This window comes from Leptonychotes weddellii, chromosome 8 (assembly GCF_054177405.1).
Source record: "Leptonychotes weddellii isolate Sample4059 chromosome 8, ASM5417740v2, whole genome shotgun sequence".
In the NCBI taxonomy this organism is placed as follows: Eukaryota; Metazoa; Chordata; class Mammalia; order Carnivora; family Phocidae; genus Leptonychotes; species Leptonychotes weddellii.
The window spans coordinates 111,530,489-111,550,243 of NC_138376.1; the positions used below are offsets into that span (position 1 = coordinate 111,530,489).

The 19,755-nt window shown below is 38.8% G+C and overlaps 1 protein-coding gene across 1 annotated transcript in view; it reads left to right on the plus strand.

Moving 5' to 3' along the window:
- The window catches only part of UTRN (utrophin), a 467,571-nt gene that overhangs the window by 147,984 nt on the left and 299,832 nt on the right, over nt 1–19,755 (plus strand). Inside the window, exons 20-25 of the mRNA XM_081829379.1 lie at nt 312–553; nt 699–879; nt 4,172–4,317; nt 4,985–5,197; nt 16,928–17,041; nt 17,715–17,870. Coding sequence (XP_081685505.1) covers nt 312–553; nt 699–879; nt 4,172–4,317; nt 4,985–5,197; nt 16,928–17,041; nt 17,715–17,870 — 1,052 coding nt within the window. The remainder of the gene's footprint in view (nt 1–311; nt 554–698; nt 880–4,171; nt 4,318–4,984; nt 5,198–16,927; nt 17,042–17,714; nt 17,871–19,755) is intronic.

Consider the following 19,755-nt stretch of genomic DNA (forward strand, 5'->3'; position numbering starts at 1 on the left):
AGAGGTGGATGCACATACTCTCTTCAAAAGCCCATGACTGCAGCACCACTGATATGGCTTTTGGGATAACAGTGCTACTCCTGAACTGCCAGTTCAAGCTCCCCTTCTCCCACTTTGGTCAGGGAGTGAAACATAGTTACTCTTAAGGGCATCATTATAATTTTGTGGTTATGTTAAAAGGGACTTAAGGGAGTGATCATTGTATGTGACATCGCCTCATTATTTTGAATAGGTTAGAATGTTTATAACAAATTCAAAACAAGTTTTATAATAACATATGAAGCGTCTCCTTATTTTTTATGTCTGCATAGAGGGTATTCCTATGGAAGAAATAAAAAATGTTCTGGAGAAGGTGTTCTCAGAATGGAAGAATGTATCTCAGCGTCTGGAAGATCTGGCAAGAAAGATTCAGCTACAGGAAGATATAAATGCTTACTTTAAGCAGCTTGATGATCTCGAAAAGACCTTAAAGGCAAAAGAGGAGTGGGTGAAACACACTCCCTTTTCAGAATCTCCCCAGCAGCCCTTGACGAGTTTGAAGGACTCCTGTCAGGTAAAGAGAGAACCATCCAGAGCATGGAAGCATTCTATGCCCCATCCTGTATTTAAAGAAGATGCTACTTGTATCATGAACTTTAGATTAATGCTGCTCTGATGAACTTCAGTCAGTTCTGTGACCCTTATTTTCTCTTCTGTAGCGGGAATTGGCAGATCTCCTGAGCCTCCACCCCAGAATTGAAATGGTGCGTGCCGGTTGCTCAGCCCTGAGGTCTCGTCCTTCTGCTCCGGATTTTGTCCGGCAGGCCTTCGAGAGCCTTCTGGGCCGCTACCAAGCTGTGCGACAGGACTTAGAGCATCATCAGCAACAGCTGGAGAACGGTAAACCCATTCTCTTGGTTTTCTTGGTAGATGACTCAATTTTTTTTTTAAATTTTATTTTATTATGTTATGTTAGTCACCATACAATACATCATTAGTTTTTGATGTGGTGATCCACAATTCATTGTTTTTGTATAACCCCCAGTGCTCCATGCAGTACATGCCCTCCTTAATACCCATCACCGGGCTCCACCCCCCTCCCCTCCAAAACCCTCAGTTTGTTTCTCGGAGTCCATAGTCTCTCATGGTTCATCTCTCCCTCCGATTTACAACACCTTCATTTTTCCCTTCCTTCTCCTAATGTCCTCCATGCTATTCCTTATGTTCCACAAATAAGTGAAACCATATGATAATTGACTTTTTCTGCTTGACTTATTTCACTTAGCATAATCTCCTCCAGTCCCATCCATGTTGATGTAAAAGTTGGGTATTCATCCTTTCTGATGGCTGAGTAATAGTCCATTGTATATATGGACCACATCTTCTTTAACCATTCATCTGTTGAAGGGCATCTTGGCTCTGTCCACAGTTTGGCTATTGCGGACATTGCGACTCTATTGTCTTCTCTCTTAGTTTGCTGTAATTTAAAAATTACTCCCAGTATTTAGACAAAGAGCACACTGGCTTGTTTTGTACCAGCACATTCTCTTTTCGTCTGTGCCCTGCTACTGTTCGGGTCTTAAAATATTTTGAGTATTTCCTGGATTCACACTTGTTTGGAAAAGTGCAAACAAACAGCTTGTACCTGCTCTAAAACCATGTTACTAGGATACAGTGACTTTTAAGGAGTTTTTTGAAGGGTGCTGTCCCTGCCTTTTATTGAAGGAGGCCAGCTAATATCCTTACTAGCAGGGCTAAAAAGAATGATCACTTACTTCTGTTTGCTCGAAGTGGTTTTAGCAATACCATCTCCTCTTTGAAAAGAAATCATGTTTCTCTTTCAAAGTCTGAAATTATTTATTTGTTCATTTATTTGTTTATAAGGGGGGAGGGGCTGAAGGAGACAGAGAGAAAGAATGTTTTTTTTTTTAAAAGATTTTATTTATTTATTTGACAGAGATAGAGACAGTGAGAGAAGGAACAGAAGCAGGGGGAGTCGGAGAGGGAGAAGCAGGCTTCCTGCCAAGCAGGAAGCCCGATGCGGGGCTCGATCCCAGAACCCTGGGATCATGACCTGAGCCAAAGGCAGACGCTTAATGACTGAGCCACCCAGGTGCCCCTGAGAGAGAGGCAGGTTCCATGCTGGGCTCAATGCGGCTCTCGATCTCACAACCCTGAGATCATGACCTGAGCCAAAATCAAGAGTTGGATGCCTAACTGACTGAGCCACCCAGAGGACCCTCAAAGTCTAAAAAATTTTAAATAGTTTTTACTTTTGGAATAAATCTAATTTTGGCAAGTTACCTGTTAAATGTTTTGAGAGCTCATTTCTCATCTGTTTTTTCTCCTTAGCTATTGTGTAAGTCAGGAATTGTGTTATATCATGTAATGTTATGGGTAATGCACGTTAAAAAGCTATATGTTGAACCATATCCTTCCTTGTAGCAAATGTAGATTTTGTAATGACCTGTAGGAATCTGTATGTGTACATGGCAAGCAAATATGTCATGTTGTCTTTCTTCTGGAAAGGCATTTGGACACCATGCTTTTTTGTTCATTGAATTCAGTTAACCTAGAATGTAAAATAAATGTTTGAGAGTATTGCTTTTTAAATTTACTCTTATAGGGGCACCTGGGTGGCTCAGTCATTAAGCGTCCGCCTTCGGCTCAGGTCATGATCCCAGGGTCCTGGGATCGAGCCCCTCATCGGGCTCCCTGCTCCGCGGGAAGTCTGCTTCTCCCTCTCCCATTCCCCCTGCTTGTATTCCCTCTCTCGCTGTGTCTCTCTCTGTCAAATAAATAAATAAAATCTTAAAAAAAAAATTTTTACTCTTATAAAACATGCCTTCATATTAATCCTTGTCAAAAGTAAAAGCGTATTTTGTAACAGTAAATTGAAAAAGCAGTACACTGAAACATCTATTTAACATTACATAATACAACACAGTTCCTGACCTGAAAGTGAAAAAAAAGTTCTAAATCTATTTTTTTTTGTTTTTAATTGTGGTAAAGTATACATAACATAAAATTGAACATTTTAACCATTTTATTTATTTATTTTTTAAAGTTTTATTTATTCAAGTAATCTCTACACCCAGCGTGAGGCTCAAACTCATGACCCTGAGATCAGGAGTTGCATGCTCCTCCACCTAAGCCAGCCAGGTGCCCCATATTTTAACCATTTGAAAGTGTAGAGTTCAGTAGTGTTAAATATATTCACATTGTTGGGCAGCCATTCTCCAGAACTCTTTCATCTTGTGAAACTGAAACTCTATAGCCATTAAACAACAGCTCTTCATTTCCTCCTCCCTCCAGCCCTTGGCAACCACCATCCTGCTTTCTGTATGCATGCCTTTGACTATTCCAGATACCTCATATAAGTGGAGTCATGAAGCATTTGTTTTCTGTGACTGGCTTATTTCACTTAGTATAACATCCTCGAAGTTCATTGGTGTAGGTAGCACGTGTCAGGATTTCCTTCCTTTTTAAGGCTGAATAACATTCTATTGTACGTATTATACTGCATTTTATTTCTCCATTCCTTTGTCAAAGGGCATTGGGCGGTTGTGACTGCTAGCTTCTTAACTTTTGCTTCTAGTTGGTTTCACATCTTTGTACTCCAAATGAGTTTACTTCCTTTTCACTCAAGTGTTGCTTGTCTGTGATTTTTACCTTGGTGACTGAAATAGACATCATTCCAGCCACCTTTTGCAGTCCGGGCCTCTGAGAGGACCTGCAGTAGCCCGGCTGTGGTGTTCCGTGTAACACCCAGAACTCTGTAGACGGCTGTTTGTCTACCCCCCTTGAGCTCAGAGGAAGACTGGTTGAGGGGATCCGGTTTTCTTTTATTCCTCGTGTAGCTACTGGGGAAAAGGAGATTAGATGAGACAAAAGAAACATTGTAGTACCATCTTTAGAGAGACATTTCATCATGATGAAATGAAGAAAAAATGATAGTGAGTTAGTTAATATTTCAAACATCAACATCCGCCGGCATGAAGTCACTGACTCTCAGAAATGCCAATGGAATGATTTATCTTAGTAGTTAACAGAGACCCATTTAAATTTTAATTATGGAGTCTAACTTATTAGGTATTAGGATTCACTTATTTAGAGAAGATTAATGGTATGTATATAATAATATTAGGTTCCTAACACTATTTTCTAAAAGTAAGTATTTTTAAATAAACAGAACTGAAGAGCCAACCTGGACATGCATATTTGGAAACATTGAAAACACTGAAAGAAACACTGAATGATTCAGAAAGTAAGGCCCAGACATCTTTGAATGCCTTGAATGATCTTGCAAAGCTGGAGAAGGCCCTGCAGGAAAAAAAGGTAATATATATTTTAGGTCTTAGAAGTCTAGGGTCATTTTGAATACCCCCTGTCACTTATTTTGAAATATTTTTTCAGCTATTTAAAAAAATATTAGTCATTTTTGGTCAAAATTGGTCAAAAGTTCCTTATAATTTGAAGGTTAGTTACTATAATGTAGTACCTCAGCTAAAAGAAAAGATACTTATTGAATATTACTAATAGAATAAAAGCATATTTTCTCCTTCAATTGTAATTAGTCTAGAATTCTCAGCCTGTTCATAATCTGCTAAAATTTCTTTAATAAAAAGAATATCATTGGAATTGATGTGTTCTTTTTTTCTGTGTTGAATAAAAATGCTTCTCTGGTCATTTAGGGTATATGGCTCTGCATTATTTCATCAGATAAAACAGATCAACCATTGAACACTGCACACTTGGTCCTCACTGAGTGTATTGTTTTACTGGATTTTAGTGTGGAGAATATATTATTTCTGGCCCACACACAATTCATGAAGGGAAAGCTTTAACTTTTTTTGGTTATGCTTATTTTTTTTTTCATGATTTTTGTGCAATTCCTTTTTAATTGTATACCTTTTAAAAAGTGACTTTAGGCTGTTTATAGCCCATATTATTACATCTGTACAAATTATTGTGCATATTTTTAATCTTTAAAAATTTTTTCCAGGCCCTTGATGAAATTCTTGAGAATCAAAAACCTACATTATATAAACTTGCAGAAGAAACAAAGGCTTTGGAGAAAAATGTTTCTCCAGATGTAGAAAAAATGTATAAGCAAGAATTTGATGATGTTCAGGGCAAGTGGAACAAACTGAAGGTCAAGGTTTCCAAAGATCTGCATTTGCTTGAAGAAATTACCTCCAAACTCAAAGCTTTTGAGGTAAATCCAGAGGCTAATGGCATTTTAAATTTATCAGAGAGCAAAATGGTAATTTATCAAGTAAGACTCTACTATCTATTATTTAGATATTTGCATTTTTTTCATTTCCCACATTATGTATGTAAGTTGGGATTTCCAACTTGCTTTTGATGTGCTGGAGAACATATTTATTTGCTTTGCTTTGCAGAAGGGCTTCTTTGTAAGAGGTGAACTGGATCTTGAAGATAAGAGAAAATTCCTTAAAATTGGTCAAAGTAACGTTTCGGGGATGAGGAGCCTGCATGATATTCAGACCGGTGATTAGATTACAGGGGGACTTTGTTGGAGTGGTAAAATTGCCCAGGTGGTGGCAGACAGCTGAGTCCTTAAAGCTGGTTTTTGTAGAATTCAGACATTTGGAGGTAAAAATCTGAACCAGACCATTGATAAACAGCGTCAAACTGGGAAAGCAGGTAATTTGAGGGATATGAAAATCAGAAGTAGGATCCTTTGCTACATCTGAAAATGTACACAGATGAAGCAGTGATAAAGTTCCAGAGGAAAGGACAAATGTTAGGACATGAGGAGAAAGTGATTTATGTCAATGTCAGATAAGACAGGATTTTAACATTTTACCTGTGAGGAAGATGGAGAAGTGGTCTCCAACAAATCACCTGGTTTCCTACTAGAAAAGGTCTGGGTGAAGAATGAATCAGTCATACTCTTCTCCCTTTGTTCCTGATGTCTCCTTACTTTGGTCTTTTGTGTTGTGTTGTGTTTTCCCACTGTTGTATCTCACGATGGACTTCTGGTATCATGCCTGGCAGAGAGAAGGCAGTCAAGAAATATTTTTCAATGAATGAAATGAAATTAGTAATAGGAGATTTAAATTTGGATATATATATATATATATATATCCAACATTACTTAACATAAATATATATATATGTATTTGGATTTAGATTCCAAATCTATATATATATATAGGAGACTATATATATATATATATAAACACATATATATGTGTATATATATTTTTTTCATATATATGTGAGAATTTGTGTAAAGGATGTTAAAAAAGTGAAAAGATTGAAAATGAAGACAAAATAAAAAAAAAATGCTGTTTTAAAAATCAAAACCAGGGAACATGAGGTAAAAGAGGGGCGGGTAGACTATACAGATCAGTGTGAAGATACCCAAAAAGATGAGATGAGTGTGGTGACCACTGACCATGGAGGGAAGCTCTGCCCCAGTGGACAGCTCCAGTGAACGGCCGGGAGAATAAAGATGGTGAGGTTCCTATGAGAGAGAGAGAGAGAGAGAGAGAGAGTGTGTGTGTGCGTGTGTGTGTGTGTGTGGTGGTAATGGAAGGAACTTGTTTTTCCTAAGTGCAAACTGCAGTTCTATACCAAAACTGAGATCTCCTTAGAATAAAGCATTAATTTAGAAGAGGGGTGTGTTATGTGTAGCTTAGTATTTTGGAATCATTGAACTTTGTGAGTGGATCCAGTTCCCCTTATATGGCTTCCATTGTAGTTCTTTAAACTTTAAAACCAGAATTACCCTTATTCATGATTGTAAAATTTGTGCTTATGGTCCAAGCATTGTGTTATCTGTGGTTCTCAACCAGGGGTGATTTTGCCCCCCCAACATTTGTCAGTGTTTGGAGACATTTTTTGGTTGTCACAACTGTGGGGGGAGGGGGTGTGCTATTTGTTTCTAGTGGGTAGAGGCCAAGATTACAGCTAATGCATAAGACATCCCCCACAACCAAAGAATTTTCTGGCCCTAAATGTCAATAGTGTGAAGGTTGAGCAATGCTGGATTAAATATTTCTCATCTTTTCAAAAGAGCATTGCTTTGTTTTCAAATTTAAATGATCTTCTTTTGACTTTCAGAAGTGTATTTTAGGGTTAGCTAAATGTGTGCCAATATTTTAATATGGAATTTAAAGAAAATAGTGTTCCAAAACACAAAAGAGAGTCCTGTGGTTATAGTAATCCAGCTTTAGGCTTTAGTGAGTTGTTGTTACTAATGTCGCAAATCTAGGCACTTAGAGGGCCAGTTGGAATGTGTGCCTAATTCATTCCATAATAAATATCCCAGATATTTAGATTTTTTTGTTATCACAGTAGCAGATTTGTAATGTCCAGATTCTTTATTTTTTGTGTTTAACTACAAGATTGTTGACAGTATGTGTTTTCCCTAACTGTGCAACTTCTTTACTGAAATATGTATTTTTTTATTCTAAAGAAAAATTTACTCCTTTATTTGCTTTGCTTTGAAGGCATTGCTTGTTACTTAACTACTTACAATTCACTTAGGAAACCTTAGTTTTTAACCCAAAGCTAATTACAAATAAATATTCATTTGTAAGTTAGCATTGCTTCCCTCTTTTCAGTGACCCAATGTACAGTTTTTTAGCCATTTAAGTTCTATTTGTCTTTAAGGCATGAGGCACAGTAGTTTTTTGATTCAGTGCTGGTTTAAGATGATGCTTCTTAGGAAAAAAATGGTTGACTTGTTTATTTTTAAAATGTGTTTTTAATTATATAAGTAATACATAAAGAGTGCTCATTGTGAAGAAACTTGAGTAATAAGAGAAGTATTAGAGTGAACATTTAGAATTCCCTTTCCCCCTCAATAGCATCCCTTTCCTGAAGGCAGCTAATATTTTATTTTAAAGATTTTATTTATTTGACAGAGAGAGATCACAAGTAGGCAGACAGGCAGGCAGAGGGAGAGGGAGAAGCAGGCTCCCTGCTGAGCACGGAGCCCAATGCAGGGCTCTATCCCAGGATGCTGGGATCATGACCTGAGCTGAAGGCAGACACTTAACTGACTGAGCCACCCAGGCGCCCCTGAAGGCAGCTAATATTAACAATGCATCCCAAGAGCACACACAAAAAAATGGAAAGACATTCCATGCTCATGTATTGGAAGAATAAACATTGTCAAAATGTCTATATTGTCCAAAGCAATCTACACATTTAAGGTAGTCCCTATCAGAATACCAACAGCAGTTTTCACCTAAGTAGAAGAAATAATTCTAAAACTTGTATGGAATCACAAAAGACCCTGAATAGCCAAAGCAATCTTGAAAAAGAAAAGCAAAGCTGAGGCCTCAGAATTCTGGACTTCAAATTATATTACAAAGCTGTAGTAGTAATCAAAACTTGTTTTAATGACCTTGCATTCCTTTTCCATGATCCAGCAGCAGATGTTGCCCATCTCAGACAGGTACAAATCTGTGCTTTTGAGCAGCAATGGTCAGTGTAGAATTTTGGCCCTTCCAAACAAAATGTTTTTGTACTGGCACAAAAACAGACATATAGATCAATGGCAGAGAATAGAAAACACAGAAATAAACCCACAATCGTAGGGTCGATTAATCTTTGACAAAGCAGGAAAGACTATCCAATGGGAAAAAGACAGTCTCTTCAACAAATAGTGTTGGGAAAACTAGACGGCAACGTGCAAAAGAAAGAAACTGGGCCACTTTCCTACACCATACACAAAAATAAATTCAAAATGGATTAAAGAGCTAAATCTGAGGCCTGAAACCATAAAAATCCCAGACAAGAACAGGCAGTAACCTCTTTGCCATTAGCCATAGCAACTTCTTTCTAGATATATCTCTAGGGAAACAAAAGCAACAATAAACTATTGGGACTACATCAAAATAAAAAGCTTCTGTACAGTGAAGGAAACAATCAACAAAACTAAAAGGCAACCCATGGAATGGGAAAAGGTATTTGCAAATGACACATCTGATGGAGGGTTAGTATACAAAATACATAAAGAACTTATAAAACTCAACACCCAAAAAATGAATAATCCCATTAGAAATGGCCAAAAGACATGAACAGACATTTCTCCAAAGAAGACATGCAGATGGCCAAAAGACATGTGAAAAGATGCTCAACATCACTTACCATCAGGGAAATGCAAATCAAAACTAAAATGAGATATCACCACACACCTGTTAGAATGGCTAAACTCCATGGCACAGGAAACAACAGGTATTGGAGAGGATGTAGAGAAAAAGGAACACTTGTGCCCTATTGGTGGGAATGCAAACTGGTGCAGCCACTGTGGAATACACGATGGAGGTTCCTCAAAAAGTTAAAAATAGAACTACTCCATGATCCAGCAATTGCATTACTGGGTGTTTAACCAAAGAATACAAAAATACTAATTCAAAGAGACACATGCACCCTTATGTTTATAGCAGCATTATTTATAATAGATAAGATATGGAAGCAGCCCAAGTGTCCATCGACTGATAAATGGATAAAGATGTGATGTACAGGGCGCCTGGGTGGCTCAGTTGGTTGAGCGACTGCCTTCGGCTCAGGTCATGATCCTGGAGTCCCGGGATCGAGTCCCGCATCGGGCTCCCTGCTTGGCGGGGAGTCTGCTTCTCCCTCTGACCCTCCTCCCTCTTGTGCTCTCTGTCTCAAATAAATAAATAAATAAATAAATAAATAAATAAATAAAATCTTTAAAAAAAAAAAGATGTGATGTACACACACACAAACACACACACAGCCATAAAAAGAATGAAATATGCCATTTGCAATGACATGGATGGAGCTAGGGAGTATAATGCTAAGCAAAATAAGTCAGAGAAAGACAAATACCATATGATTTCACTCATGTGGAATTTAAGGAAAAGAAATGAGCAAAGGGAAAAAGAGAGGCAAACCAATTATAGAGCACAAACTAATGGCTACCAGAGGGGTAGGGGGTGGGGGGATTGGGATTAAGGAGTGCACTTGTGATGAGCATCGGGTGATGTATAGAATTTTGAATCACTAGAAAGAAAAAGGGTCCTTGTTGGAGGTTAACATATTCCAAGTAAAAAAGAAAAGCTCACGAATGTTACTCATTCTAATCATTTTTTTGTTCACCCTAATTGAAACAAGTGATGTTGGAGCTCCATGCGGGACATTTAAATAGTACACAAATGCATGAGCTTGGAGTGTGAATCCCACTACCAAAAATAATGATGGTGCCTTTCATTGGTACAGCACATTTAAACTTCAAAAGTATTTCATAACTATGTGCTTACTTTTTTCCTACCACCCTATGGTATTTGTAAAATACCGTAACCATACTTGTTATTTGTTTGTGTGCAAATTTTAATTTTCTGTTACTTGTTGGCAAATAGTGTTTTTTTTCATCTGCCTACATTTCCTTTGTCTGTATGGCTGGTTTTCTGTACAGGTAGCAAGTTTAGCCTGCGTATTCTTATTCAGTGTCATGCTCATATACGTTCTTAAATTCTTTTTTTATCCATTCCATGCCAAAGTAATGACCTCTGTTCCTGTACTTAATTAAAATGTTAATTGGTACTTTAGAAACCACTTCACAGTAAATCCTCCCACTTCTTCCAGGCAGCAAAACATTTACAAATACATGAACATTCATTTTTTCATTATTGATTTTACTTGATTTTCTTATGAATTATGGGGATTACATATTATAAACTTCTAGGAGGCTGGTTATGTATCTCTTATCACCAGTAATGTTATCTTTGCATTCAGGGGCTACAGGTATTTTGTATTGTTTATTGTTTCTTTTCCCCTCTTCAAGATCTTTTACGGTGTGGTATAACTACAGAATTGTGAAACCATCCCCGAGGCCCACACAAAACTCTGTCTTATGTTTATCACTGCTCCTGCATCTTCAGACACTCCTGCAGCCTCCCCCTGCTGTGTTCAGACTCCCAGAGAGTCCCTTGCCCTGGCAATCCCATTGCCCTTTAAAGCTGGCTCCCGCTTCCAATCTCTTCCCTCCCAAATTCCTCTTCCCCAGTGGTGCCAGAGTTCTACTTCTGGAAAGGATCGGGTTGTCTTTACCATGGTGATAGAGGGCACTCACAATCGTCTCCTAGCTTCTGCCCCTTCCTTGCCCCGAAGCCCCTCCTGCACTGCCCCCTCCCCCCCAGCAAACCCTCCTTCATGAACTGAGTCTGGTGAGGAAACAGTGTAGTAGATCCTGAAGACCACATTGGACAATTGCCTTTCTCCGGAAACGCCACTTACTTGCTAGGAATTCACACCTTCCTCGTCTGAGCTCATCCTTTAAGAAGAAGCTTGTTCTGCAAGCAGTGCTCAGTCTTGCTCACCACCATGTCCACAGCTAATTATTCCCTCCTCTGGATTCTACTATGCACTGTTTACACCTTCACAAACCCTCATCTCAGGCCAGCTTTTATTAAGGCTAGACCTGTGTGTCTTTCCTCCCTCAAGGACTGAGCTCATTGACGACAGGAGCCCTGTGTGGGAAACAGCAAGTAAATGGATGGGAATGTCATTGCTTTGTAGGTGCCTACAGGCATCTTACCCAGTCACATTTCTCTACTGAGGTTGGATCTATACAATCTAAATGCCTGCTCATCATAAATGAAAGGACTCTGTGTAGTCACACCCCTTCCTTCAATTGCTGATCAGTCGATGTGCTCTGACCCAGAGTTTGGAAGGGGATATGCCAGAGCTCTGAGACATGCAGAACTGAGCTTTGAAATGACTCTGGAAAGAATTTCACAGTAAAAACGCTATGGTAAATACCTAGTAAGAATAATCTGCAACATGGCTGATTTAACTCTTTCTAGGTAACATATGATTGATGATCTCATAAGGTTTTTTTTTCCTTTCTCATTTTGAATGTATTTTACTTTACTAAAGGTGCATTCTAAACCTTAGATTTAGGAAGTCTTCTTAGTTTTAGATAATAAATGTTGTAGGAATGTCCTTGCTGGTCTTCCCTATTAAATGAAGGAATACTTTTTTAAAGAGTGCATTTGAGGTTCACAAATATTATAAAACCATACAAAATAGAAACCCCATTGCCTTAAATTACTGTTTTAATTCTGGTTTCATCCTTTTTCTTGCCTGTGCCTTGGATTAGAAATTGCTTAAAAAGCTGTGGACATTCCACCAGATGGGGAAGGGACAAAATAAAATGCCAAGAATTTAGCTGTCAACAAAATCTTGGGAGGTAGTTGTGTACTTTGGAATCTTACTGTCTTAAATCCAGAGTTCCCAAGCTTCATATTTCCCCCACCCCTAGCTCAAGGGCCAGGCTGGGAGATGGGGCATGTTAGGATTAGAGGACTTGTTTCAGTGACCTTGCATTCCTTTTCCATGATCCAGCAGCAGGTGTTGCCCAAATCAGTGCTTTTGAGCAGTGATGGTCAATGTAGAATTTTGGCTCTTCCAAACTAGAGTATTTGATACTTTGGTTTTCAAAATACCGTATTAGTCACTTTATATTTGTTTCAGAATTTGTGAGTATAAGTGAGAATGAGACATGGTTGCCCTAGGTTAGTACTTACAATTTATTTTGTGCATGTGAATTAATGATAGATATTTATTGTAGAAGTTTACAAGTCTTTTTAAATGTTTTATATTGCTTTAAAAGAGCTGAGGTCCCCTAAAGAAGAGAGAACATTAGAAATTACCCAATCCTAATATATATATAATAGTCAGAACATATAATATTATATATAGTGATAGATGTAACGTACATGTGTGTATTTATTCTGCAAGTGGATGGAAGTGGAGAAAAAATTAAATACTCATTGTACATTAGAAAATCATTAAGTGCATAAGCTGAGTGATTTTTTTTAATGGGCAGAGAAATACTTTTCACGTGAGCTCTGGTACTTTGAAATTTCTTTCTTGTGTGATTGAGTTAATGATGAGCAGAATTTGGGTATTTTTTTTTTTAAGGCACAGGAAACACCTGCCACAGGTGGATTGAGACAATATTTTCTTTCTGGGGAAAGAGGAGGTATTGGAGGGCGGAGCAGAGCTCTCTGTCTCCCACACTTGCCTGCACACAAACGGTGGCCAGTATTGATCTTACTAACGTTTTAAAAACCCTTCCCATATGGTGTAGCCACGGGGGGAGGCGGGGAATGCCGTGAGAATCTGCTGCCACCAGGCATTTCTAAAGTTTGGGCCTTCCCTCATTTACTGGGCTTCCTTCTGCTGAGCTGACTTCAGAAGATATAGTAGCTATTTCAGTTCCTTTTGAACACCAATAGGATAGGACAAGGATTAATCCTGGCAACAGTTAAAAACATTAAGCTGACTCATGACAGCATGTACCCTCCCTGGCTGCTCATTTCTGAACTTGGAAGTGGTAGCTCTTTATGGGTTTATCTTGGTCCTAAAGCACTTGGTTTTGTAGATCTTAGTAATAATAGCTAGCATACTGCATGCCTGCTTTATACCAGGCCTTGTCCAAGCATTACCTCTGTTTTTCAGAACAACCAGGCGAGCTAGTTGTTATTATTCCTATTTTATAATTGATCTGCTGAGGCTCAAAGAAAAGAAATTAGTTTCTCAGGACCTTGTGGCTGGATGAGGTGCTGACCTTGGTATTCACACTTTTTGTCTTTCTTTTCATGGGTCACACTGCTTCTCTTAGAATTCGGTGTGGCCAGGATTACGTGAAGGATTCTTAGTAGTGAAAACAGATTGTCAGATTCCCACCTGTTCTTTTGTTACTGTTGGGATGATCAGCTAGTTTTCATGGCTTGTCTGTGTCTATTGCTTTCTTCTTTTTTTTTTCCCTTTCTCATGTTGAAGTGTAAGAGAGAGAAGGAACAGGTATGTGAATCATGTGTGCTCACATGGGTCTGTGTGTATCTGGGAGAGGGAGGAAGGAAGGCGGTTGATTTCTCACTTGCCAATGACAGATTGCTGAGGCTGCTTGCTTCAGTCAAGGCTGGTTGTGATGAAAACCTCCATGGAGTGTAATGCTTCCCTCTAAATTTCAATAATCCTTGGCCCAATTAAAATCCATCTTTTAGGGGCGCCTGGGTGGCTCAGTCATTAAGCGTCTGCCTTCGGCTCAGGTCATCATCCCAGAGTCCTGGGATCGAGCCCTGCATCGGGCTCCCTGCTCAGCAGAAGCCTGCTTCTCCCTCTCCCACTCCCCCTGCTTGTGTTCCCTCTCTCGCTGTGTTTCTCTCTGTCAAATAAATAAATAAAATCTTAAAAAAAAATCCATCTTTTAATTCAAAAATTGGAGGTAATGAATTGCCCAGTTATACAGCCGTAATGGTGTTTTGAGTTCTTAAAAAGTTTAGAATGGAGATTAACAGTGCAGGAAGTGGCAAGTCAAATGGGCAGTCAAAAAAAGTCCCCCCTGATTTCTAGAGATAGATGCATTTGTACTTTCTCTCTTTTTGCACTTTTATCTTTCTGCATCCCACCTCCCCCTGTCCTGGGCATGTCTTACTGCGTAGATCTTAGGACACGGAGCAAATACAGAAGAGATATATCACCAATTAAAATAATACATAGGAGGAAGAGTGCATGAGCTTGTGAGAATAGTGACAGACAGGCTAAAGAACCGAGGAAAAGGACGCTTGAGGGAAGCTCACAATGTGACTGAAAGGGTTTTTGAAGCTGTGTTTGGAAGCATGTGCAGGGTGCCCAGGGTCAATAAGAGAGGCTGAAAGGCCAAACAAGTGCTTTTTGCTCCCTGTTTTCATCAGAGAAGGGCCCTGTAAATTGGGAAGTGTCAGATGGTCATTATGGAGGGAGCATTCGTGCCTCAATTAGGAGTTAGATAGGAAAACTACCCCAGATCCTACAGTGCGTACATCTACATCCCAAGTAATGTGGGCATTTTACTCTTGGTCTCAAGACCACATTATGCATCTTGTGAGAAATTACCAGAAAAATAGAGTTGGGTGAATGTCCTAATTTGGGGGAAACATTATTTTCTAGAAGTTAAAGACCTGAAGTAAGCTTGATGTTCCCGGCAGAGCTATAGATAAATGACAAACCAGAGATCTTGTATGTGTTTAGGAAAGAATGTGGTGGTCGCTAGGAATCATCATAGACACCACTAAGAAGCCTTGCCAAGACTTATTTCCTTTAATTACTGCTTTCCTTTATTTATTTTTTGGAGGAGGGATACTAGATTGTTAGATACACAGATTCGTAAACTTCCATTTCATGTATGCTCATTTGGTTCAAATAATGGCTCCCAAACTCATTTTTGGCAACTCTTGACTTCATCGGTAAAGTATTTGAGAAATCTCTTCCAACCTTATAAGAAGGAGGAGGTAAGCTGGTTAGGTGCTAGTGTTACGTAGATTTCCATATTTTGAAAACTAAGCTAAAACTTTGCTGATTAATGAATGACATAAGTCCTCATGGGGAAATGCTCAGGAAGGCACTGTCATTGGTCCTGTTTTTCACCAGAAAAAAAACTAAAAACCCAACAGCAAAAAAATTCCTATAGAAAAAGGACATCCCACTGTCAGATATGCAGATAAGAGAAAGCCAGGAGAAATAGCTGGTACAAAGTGGTGAAACGAAAAATTCAAATCATTTTGTTGGCTTCTCATTATTACATTGGTAACTACTAGTGTTAGCATAACAAGGGAAGATTTAATATTTATAAATATCAAGTCTTGAATTTATTCCAGAAGTCACTGAAGCAATATGAGGTAAGGGAAATATAATTTTGAGGTAGTTGTGGGAATTTTGGAATTCTGGCTAACCATAAATACCATTGTGACTAATATATCTATAAACAAACAAATGGAAGAAAGAAACAAAAAACAACCCTAAAATAAAAAGAATAAAACTTAAATGATTTTAGATGGCATTTTATGAATGTAAGAGCCATATGTGAAATGGTGGGTTCTATCGTTACCATTCATTCCAGCATTATAAGGAGAAGAATAGTTGGTTCTGGGTGGCATGTTATAAGGACATCAAAAAAAAAATAATTGGCATAGTTTCCTGAGAATGTTGATGGGTGTGGTGAGTGCCATACCTGGATCTCATGTCCTAGAAACATCCTAGAAGGAATTTGGAATGCTTAGCCACTAGGAGACTAAGGGAGGACACAGTGGCTGCTTTTAAATCTTGAGCAGGATTGTAAATGTACCTCCATTCTTAGGGTTGAACCAGAAGCAAAGAATCCACAGGATATAAGGGAACAAATTTAGCTCCATATCAGGGAAACTAACAAGTGAAACTGACCAGTGACTTTAGAATGGGAGGCCTGGGGAAGAAATGACCATTACTTTGCTCTAATACTGGAGATCAAGTTGGACCTACCTCATTGTATTAACAGCCCAGTTCCAGTGTTACTGTCTCTCCTTCTCTTTGCAAAATGTTTTCTTTCTCACTTGGTTTTGACCCGCAGCACCATACACAGTAAGGATTGCAGTGGGTGCCTAGTAAATATTGGGTGAAAGGATGAAGCTGAGCAGCGGACTGTCCTGGGTTCTTAGGTAACAAGGTGTCAGACAGCGGAACTAAGAACAATCAATCTATTGTATCCCCTCCCATGTGCTATTAATTTATTCCTGCTTTGAGTAGCTAACTTTTGGAGAAAATTTGTTCTAAATTACATGAGAACAAAAGATTTTTTTTAGAGGGTTACATCTAGCAAAGCATTTTTACTGTAATTTGAATTTTTAATCATTGATATTGCTCACGTTTAAGCAAAGTAGCTTGGTTCACTGGAGAGTGTTTTGACATTTTTAGAATGATCACCAAAACTGTCATCTTTTGAGGGTTTTAGTCAATCATCAAGAAAATCATGATTTTCAAATTTGGAAGATTTAACAAAAAGAAATAGAATAAATGAAAATGATGCTATCAAAGTTGTGAAAGGTTGCCTTTCTTCCAGTAGTGATAGATCTTGAGATGCACTAGGTTGAGTGTCACTGAGTAATTTCCTCCTTTGTTATTGTGTTCGATTTAGGTGGATTTGAAAGTCATTGAGAAGTGGATGGATGGTGTGAAAGACTTCTTAATGAAAGCGCAGGTGGTCCAAGGAGACGCGGAAGGGCTACAAAGTCAGTTGGACCAGTGCTCTGTGAGTTCTGCTGACTTAGGGCCTCTGCTATAATAAATAACATTTCCGTCTGCTTCTTTGTTATTTGCTGTTATTAAAATTGCACGAATATGACATGACAACAAACCAAGATAAAATATCTTTCACCATAAACCTTTTTTTTTTTTTTTTTTTTACTTTATCGTTATTAAAAGAATGACTGGTTATTCATATTTTCATTTTTGGCCAGGGTTATAGAATTTTGCATAGAGAGAATAAGAGCAATTTTAATTAATTAGGAGCTTCGCTATTTTATGTTCCATTGATAATTTTAGGGTCATAATTACCAATTATATATTGGTTTTATTATGCCACATGGTGAGGTTTAAAGAAAAACATATTTAACAAGTGAAATTTGCCAGTAAGACTGCATGCAATTTATATTTGGTGAAATCATTAGGCTTTTCTAAATTAATTGAGAGTACTATTCCCTGCCGAGAGTCAAGTATTTCCAATCTAATTTGGCAGATGGCTATATGAAGCACCCAGGTGAAATGAATTTTTCAAGGCACAATATTTCTTAAGTAGTTAAAAGTCCTGACTCCCAAGCAGTCGGTTTTTATAATATTTTCAGGGATGCAAGCAGAGACAAATTATAATTATGGCACCCACTTATATAGGAATGAACTCAACATGGGTTTGTTTCTGTGTTCAGGCCTTTGTTAATGAAATAGAAACAGTGGAATCATCTCTGAAAGACATGGAAGAAATAGAGGCTAACCTTCGAAGCTGTCCAGCTGCTGGAATCAAAACCTGGATGCAGACAAAACTAGTGGACTACCAAACCCAATTGGAGAAACTTAGCAAGGAGGTAAGTTTTTCAGCTTTGCTGTCTGTGGCCTTTAAGAGGCAGACCGTTCCTTTTTTTCAGTGTCTGAATTGATTTTATAGCCCATCCAGTTTGAAAAACAGTGGTCTAGAATACCTATAGCGTGGGTGGCAGGTTGGGGCAAAAAAATGGATTTTTCTTTTAATGAAGGGAGGGTACTAACTGTCCAATTTGGCTCCTTGGTGGGAATGAGCTTGGTGTGTTCAACAAAGAACTAGAAAGGCAGTGTAGCTGGAATAGAATGAAGAGAGGAGTTAGCGGGTGGGTAAGATCTGAAATCAGAATGTAGGTGAGATGGATTGTATTGGCCTTTGAAACAAAATTTGAAAATTTTATTTCAAGGATGATTTCACACAGAAAGCAGAGGGTTTTGAGCAAGGAAGTGACATTACCGTGTGGGTACTTTGCTCTGGGAAAGCCAGAATGAAAACAGAGAGATTATTTAAGAGGTTATTGCTGTCTTGGCCCTTCAGACTAGAGAGATAGTGGTGGAGGTCATGAGGACTGTTAGATTTGGACTATATTTTGAAAATAGAGATAGGAGTCTAGTAATGGATTGGACATGTGATCTCAAAAAGGAAATGGTCAAGGACAACTGAGGTTTGGGCAGAGCTTCCACTTTGTGTGAATTGTGGTGCTATTTGGTGAAATGGTGGAGACTCAAGGAACGAGAAGCTTTTGTGAGAGCAGGTGAAACAATGATTTCCATTCTGGAAGGGTTAAGTGTGAGATTATGAGGCATGCAGATGGAGCTCTTCAGCACTTACTGCCGGAAAGAGGAAAGGGTGAGTCCAAAGATGCTGAGAAGTTAGGGTCAGCTGGTGGAGTAACACGCCAGGAGGCTGTGAGGCCCCAGGGCCAGATGGAGAAAGCTTTCCACGGTGCCCTGTACTGAGGATTGCTGAGGCCAAGGAGAACTGAAAGTCAGGCTTTAGATCTGACAAGATGGAGGCTTTAAATGACCTTGAGGAAAGGGTCTGGTGGTATGGCAGGGAAGAGAGTCACGTTGGAGAATGTTGAGAGAGTGGGAAGTGAGCAGTTGGGACAACAAGCATACCCAACTTTGAGGGGCAGAGAAATGGGGTGGGTGCAGAGACCTGGGGTCCAAAGAGATGTTTTGTAACTTTTAGAAATAAAAGATGTTGCAGGATATTTCCATGCCGAAAAGACGGACCTCCCTAAGAAGGAGAAAATAATGAAACGGAGGAGTTTGGGAGAAGATATTCCTGGAGTTAAGTCTGTCATATGTGAGAGGGATGGGGTCCACTCTCTCTGTGAAAGAATTGTTGTTGGATAGTTTCTCCATGGTGATTGAAGGAAGGCAACTCTGGGTACAGTAGGACTGCAGTCTAACTGTTCTCTTCTGATTGCTGTTGCTTCGCCAGTGAGGTTACACAAAGCTCATGTGAGTGAGGACGGGTGAAAAATGGGAGGAGAAGACGTGAAATACAGGACTGTTCCGCAGACAGCCCTTACGTCGTACACATCTCTTCATGCAAGGTTTTTGGTTAATGTTTATGTAGGAAAAATTGATATTTGCATCCTTGGAATATTTTGTTTTCCCGTAAATTCTGTATTTTGAATATGTTCAAACTTAAAGGAAGTTTGAAATAAAGGTAGAGGGAGTAGCCACATGCCCATTCCTTAATTTGCCAGTTGTAATGTTCTACCACATTGCTTTCTCTCTCTCCTTCACTCTCTCCACACACACTTTTTTCCCCCTAAAAATGTACTTTTTTTTAATTATGTTATGTTAATCACCATACATTATATCATTAGTTTTCGATGTAGTGTTCCATGATTCATTGTTTGCGCATAACACCCAGTGCTCCATGCAGAACGTGCCCTCGTTAATACCCATCACCAG